The following is a 6500-nucleotide window of genomic DNA, read 5'->3' on the forward strand; positions in this document are numbered from 1 at the left end:
CATCCTCACTATAATTCGAACAGTCCTCGCCACACCTTTCCAATGGTCCAGTCAACCGTCACCTCCGCACGGGCAAAGTTTGTGGCATCCATCGATAGGCTGACCGCCATGGAAGCGCGGCTCACCACCCCCTGGACCAGCACACCATCCTCCGAGATCACTCAGGTCCGCCGAGACCATTTGCAGATCTTGTGGGCAAAGGTGGATGCGGAGTTTGAAGCCAGTTCGGTGGCAATGATGGGCGAGGCTCCGGAAGACCAAATACAACTACAAGATATGTACGGCGAGTGCTAACTCACGATACTCGTCACGTATCCTGACCGCATTGCCCAAATTGACCGCCCAGAAGTCCCAGGGTAATGATGTTAAAGTTTTCGCAGGGGAGGCTTTCCGAGGCTGTCTCCAGAAGAGAAGCTGTGCCATCTCACCACTAAGACCCGTGGCGATCCGCAAGCCGTAGTCCAGAAGTCCCCACTTACCAACGACGGTTTCCATTCTTGGATTTTTATTGGTCGCTTTTTTGCTGGGTAAGGTTAGGTCCTTTCCTTTCACCCCAAGGCAGAGTGAGCTTTTTGTTGTGGCGTAGATTTGTTTTTATTAGCAGGTCTCGGGCGGGCGTCAGTAACTGAGAATAAGGAATGCCTCCATGGACGGTAATCGACTCCTTCCTTTCGACCTTAGCGAAATAAGAAATTCAAAAATCAAAGCCAAGGGCTCTGCTTGATTGTTCATTCTCTCTGCTATGGATGGAATAGATTTCTCCGTCAAATTTTTAGCAAGTGTTTAAGCCACTCCCAATTCGATGTGTTCTAGTGTTGGAAAAGCTTACATCGTGTTTTGTTTTGTGTTGAGTTGCCAACCTTTTCTTAGCAACGGAAGCGTAGAGATCCTGTAGTACTGTCTCCGTATTAAAAAACTCACGAATTTGCTTTTGAACGTTCAACACTTTTTTTCTAAACCAGACATTTAATACGAGAAAGTTTATTCCGAATAACTTTATTTTGCAATCAACTCTAATAAAATCAATAATATCGATCTTCTTAAGCAATGGTAAGAGTACACCTTTTTTGTGAGTACATTTAAATTTAATATGTGTCCCCCACGATACCCCGTCGTTACATGTGTAGCCGATTCCAACAGAGCCTATGAATGTGTGTGTGCATGTGACACCAGAGCTTGTCTCTGATCCTACGGATATTGAGACAGAGCCCTATGAAGAGGATGATTCATTGCGGATAATCACAAAAATTCTGGGCAAAACGCAGCTGATGCACTACCTTCAGCCACCCGATATAATTATCTATGTTGATACACTTGGTGACTGCAGCAATGAATGCAACTGCTAGTTGTGGGACAGCAACTTGGATGATTTGACATCGCATGAGCTACAGACTGTCATGCATATAGCGTTGCAACATAATGTGCCAGTCACTATGAAAAAAGGCAGAATGGACTTAAGCATAACGAAATTCTCCCCCAAAGTTATATCCATATTAAATGAGGCTCTCCTTCAATGCAGACGCAACGATTCCGAATTGCTGCAACTTATGAAAGCTGATGAACGGCAGGTTATGATGGAGATTTTGGAAAACAGGTTGCTCAGACTCAACACCCTCTTGAACATATCAAATCGTTCGAGTACTTTAAGGAAACATGCCACTACCAGTAACAGTCAGGATCTGGAACCCTCCGGTTAAGCAACAATGGCGGAAATGGCACGGTTATCTGATGACGAAGAGGAGGAAAAGGGAGGAGGAAAGCATGTTAAAAAAGGAGATAACAAGTAAATTGTTCCACAGTGGTTTTAATGGCTGTTTTTATACCCGGTACTCGAAAAGTTAATAGGGTATATTTTATTTGTGCGAATAACGGTTGTATGTAACACATAGATGGAAACGTTTCCGACCCCATAAATTATATATATTCTTGATCAGCATCAAAAGCCGAGTCGATTGAGCCATGTCTGTCTGTCCGTCCGTCTGTCCGTCCGTCTTGTTGAGCACCTGGATCTCATAGACCATAAAAGCTTGAGCCACCAAATGTTGCATACAGACTTCTGTATGCTCACACTGAAACCAGTGTATTTCAAAAATGAGCCACGCCCCCTTCCGTCCCCGCAAAAGGGTGAAAACCACATAAATCTACAATTTTGAAGATAAAACAAAACTAAAAACTAAATTTCCGTAGGAAATGGCCAGTTCACCAAATTGGTATCCGATCGGATCTTTATTATAGCCACAATGGAGAAATTTCAAGTGGCTAAACCCACCCTGTCTCGCAGGTTTTGTTGCTCTTTTTATATTCTCTCATTCCCACTCTGCTTCTGCTGCACCGGCCCCTGCCTCTGCCCTCCCCATGCCACTTCCTCTTCCGACTTTTAACCCACCCTGTCACGCAGCTTATATTTGTTTTTTTTGTTGTGTGCGGGCGCTGCCTCTGCCACAAGTCTGCAGTGTGTGGGTCTAGGGAAGGGCGGCTTGCTAACGGAGCGTGTTGGTGTGAGAAGTGTTGTAGATGTAGATGACAGATGAAGAAAAAATTTAAAATTTGACAAAACACCGCTGAGGTGCAGAAGTAGTACTGAGTGCCGAGTATAAAAGTTGTGACGCGTAAAAAGCGGCTCACACGTCCCTTCTCGTTGCAACTAGATTTGTTTCGAGACCCTTACTCGATTCCGGTTTTATCGATTCGCATTGACTGCTGACATCTCTAAGATGCATAGGAAAATATTAGTTGAGCCAAGCGACTGTTATTAATTGTGCATTTTATGGTGTATTTGTAGTACTGACCGTATTAAGGTACTACGCGCATGTCGGAGCACAAGCGTTATGTGCTTTTGTGCGACAGCGTTTTTGGGTCATCAGTGCTAGAAAACTTGCTCGCAATACGGTAAGGATTGCATTGCATGTTTTCGCCAACTTCCAATATTAGCTACGCAAATTATGGGTTCCTTACCAGCAAGCCGAGTGCAGCAAGGAGTGAAGCCCTTTGAACGTACTGGACTCGACTACGCTCGACTGCTATGCACTTCAACCAAAGAGGTCTGCGGCCTATTTTTGAGCAAGGCTTGTAATCTAGAGCTTGTGTCAGACCTGAGCACAAACGCATTTATAGCCGCACACAAACGATTTTTTACTCGTCGTGGGATCAGCGCAGAGCTGTTTTGTGACAATGTTGTCACAATGTTTTGTTGGTTGATGAAGACAATTTTAAGTTGTCTGGTACTAATCGATGGAAAAGAATCGACGCAGTGCACCAGGCATTTTGGAGACGCTGGTCGCTGGAGTATTTGACGTTGTTGCAGGAGCGAAGCAAGTGGTCTTCTGTACGCATAAACATTCAACCAGGCAGTTTGGTCTTAATTGGAGAAGACAACATACCTCCAGGACAATGGGCTCGGGGTCGTGTACATCAAGTTCATCCTGGCGCTGATGGTGTAGTTCGTGTAGTCACCATCAAAACCAAATCAGGATTGTACAAGCGCCACATACACGAGATCTACCCGTTACCTATTGGATACACAGAGTAGAATTGTTGGAAGGAGCTTCCAAGTCCGGGAGTATGCTTACGCCAAATTAGCGCATAGGGCTTATGGCCTGGAGCAAACGAGTTTTTTGTATAAGCAAAATAAATTTGTAGCATTGAAATATTTAATTGTAGCATGAAGACATGGAATTGTATTGTAAGTACGTACAGTGCATACTCACAGAAGATTGTTGCTATAGACCATGTATGTAATATCTGAAAATCGACATAGAAAGAGATATAAAATGGATTGTCTTTATATTTCGAGATTTTGATTCCGAACTGGTTGCGAAGAGTTGCGGAAACATAAATAATGCGGGAAACAGTGACTTTAAAACGCTCCACACTGTCTGTCCCGTGCTGCTAGGCACACGATGGGGACAGACAAGACTTTCTGCTCTTAAATGAAACTCCACTCACTTTACAACCCAAAAACAGTCGCTAGCAAGTGAATCAGTGGGTCAGGCGGCCAGTGACCCCGGAAACCCTGTCACAACCCTATCGATAGAAAGCATGCAGTGAATACTTCGCAACAAACACGCTAGATGGCGTATTGTGTTATTTATTCAAATTTCTGTTACAAAACCAATAGGAATGATTTCTGTTTGCTTTCTTGGATAATTCAAGTTATTTAAGGAGTTCCTCTTTTTGAGATGGTGTCATGGCGTCCAATTTCAAACGAACCGCTTCGTGAGCCGTCGCTTTTACGTGAGCCATGCGTTCTTCATAATCAGGTACCATTTCCACGACCTTTTCGAAGGTCCTCTGTGTCGCTCTGCGGATCGATGGGCATTCGGTGAAGCAGAACATTGCGTTCTGCAGCATTCGGTGTAACTTAATCAGAAACCAGTCCCAGCACTTAAACTGCTCGTCCGCATCGTCTCCAGTATGTCCCAATCCAGAGGCTCATCATGGAAGTCATTATCTAGATTTTCTCCAAAATACATCCAGATCGATGATTTGTTGAATGGCCAGAAGTCCGCACAAAAACGTAGAGCCTTGATCAGGGTCTGGCTGTATGTGCGCTTGATCTTCAGATTTAAAGGCATCAGGATAGCCGTTATGCTGAGTCGATCAAGGACTGGTTCGACTGGGAGTGGGTCGATTTTCACTTGAGTTCCGTAGTTGTTAAGAAGGTTTGGGGGTCGCTGAAGCTCTGGAAATTCGTGCGAGATAACAGCATTTTTATCGGCGTCAGCTCGGGTCAGACTTCGCGACCCTGGAGGTCGGCCACGACCACGACGGGCCGGTGTCACGGGTGTGAACTGTTTGCCATGGTGCCGATTCGGATGTAGATTGGGAACGGCCTCAAATGAAGGCAGTGGATCGTCTGCCTTTGGCTGATTTCCATTCTTGATTTCCACCTTGGTATTCATCGGAATGACAGCCTTTTCTTGGCGCGGGGTCTTCGGCAATGGAGAGGTTTTTGAAATGGCTGCCTTCCGCGGACGCCTGGTCTTGGCCTCAGCCCTACACTCATTGTGCAATTCCTGCTGCATTTTCGCCATGCGCAGCCAAAAGCACTCGCACAGGTTGACAGCAGCTTTAAACACGGGCGAGTCCGGTCTGTTGTAGACTCTGCAGTTTTCGAAAATCAATAGAATGTCTTCCAGGACGTCTGCACCGCCCCAGTAGTATGTGTACTCAAATCTTTTCTTGATTGTGTTCAGGTCCATGGGGTTTGCGATTTTTTCGTGGTAGTCCCTGATCTTCAGCTTCACAGCATCGACGTTTTGGCGAAAGTGCAGCGAGGAAGGGTTGCGCGACAACGCATTCACAGCGGTTCTCAGTTTTAACAAGAAATTGGTTACCCTTCCCTTACGATTGGGTGGCGGCATCACCGGGGGCTGCACAATTCCATTTACCGGCTGCACTCTGGGCTCGCACCGTGGCGGCCGCTGCTCCCCTGGGTGCCGGTTTTCGAGCACGCTTAAAGCTTTCTCAAAGTCCTCACGACGCCTATCATCCATTGTCTGAGAATAGAGATTTCAATTAGATTTTGGACCGGCCAAATGGCTGTGGCAAGTGCCACAGGTAGACTTATCGTAGACTGTTCGAATTGCCACATTCTATCAACCGAAAAACTTAAGTGTAGAGGGTACTAACATTCCCTTTCTTCTCGATGGTGGTTTAATTAAACCTTTTATTCAGTTGCTTTTTTTTGTAACAAGCATCTGAAAAGTTTTAGTGATGGCTGATAAAAAAGTAAGCACATCGATACACGCATTGCGTGCTATCGATATTCAGTGTTGAGCAATGCCAATAATATGGCAAATGAAAACGGCTCTCTCGATATATCAGTCATCGATATGAGCCAAAAGCAATGGATCGGGCACGACCATTTAAGGCATATTATATACTTTCCAGGATATTTTGATCACGAAATTGGGTTCATTGTATATTTAGTAAATAGGAATGGTATAATGGTATATTTAATTAATTTCATCGGCTTATTAAATTCCATTTTTAAAGTAACTGCGATCGAATTGGAACGCTGATTGCTGATTGATCTTAAGATTAATCTTTAGATCTTTAGAGGATCTAACTGATGGGGGGACAAGAGAGTGAGTGTCAGAGAGGAGCCAGAGAATTGTCTGAATTATAATGTACTTTTGTTCTGCCACTGCGGCGAGGACCAAATCGGTTTTGTTCCCTTAGCCGGTCACGCTTCAGGTGCCTTCGCATCCTCACTATAATTCGAACAGTCCTCGCCACACCTTTGCAATGGTCCAGTCAACCGTCACCTCCGCACGGGCAAAGTTTGTGGCATCCATCGATAGGCTGACCACCATGGAAGCACGGCCTACCACNGGCGGCATCACCGGGGGCTGCACAATGCCATTTACCGACTGTATTCTGGGCTCACACCGTGGCGGCCGCTGCTCCCTTGGGACCTGGTTTTCGAGCACGCATAAAGCTTTCTCAAAGTCCTCACGCCGCCTATCATCCATTGTCTGAGAATAGAGATTTCAATA

At 45.3% G+C, this 6500-nt stretch overlaps 1 protein-coding gene across 1 annotated transcript; it reads right to left on the bottom strand.

The window, feature by feature from the left end:
• Positions 1-4364: 4364 nt before the first annotated feature.
• LOC117590498 (bromodomain testis-specific protein-like) lies at positions 4365-5495 on the bottom strand. The gene has a single exon (XM_034283160.1). The coding sequence runs from the start codon at positions 5493-5495 to the stop codon at positions 4365-4367; it is 1131 nt and encodes a 376-aa protein (XP_034139051.1).
• Between the last annotated feature and the right edge of the window lie 1005 nt (positions 5496-6500).

Source organism: Drosophila guanche, unplaced genomic scaffold, assembly GCF_900245975.1.
Source record: "Drosophila guanche unplaced genomic scaffold, DGUA_6, whole genome shotgun sequence".
NCBI classification, from domain to species: Eukaryota; Metazoa; Arthropoda; class Insecta; order Diptera; family Drosophilidae; genus Drosophila; species Drosophila guanche.

Bases quoted from the DNA above. Each gene is read 5' to 3' on its own strand.
- LOC117590498 (XM_034283160.1), bottom strand. From the start codon at position 5,495: ATGGATGATAGGCGTCGTGAGGACTTTGAGAAAGCTTTAAGCGTGCTC.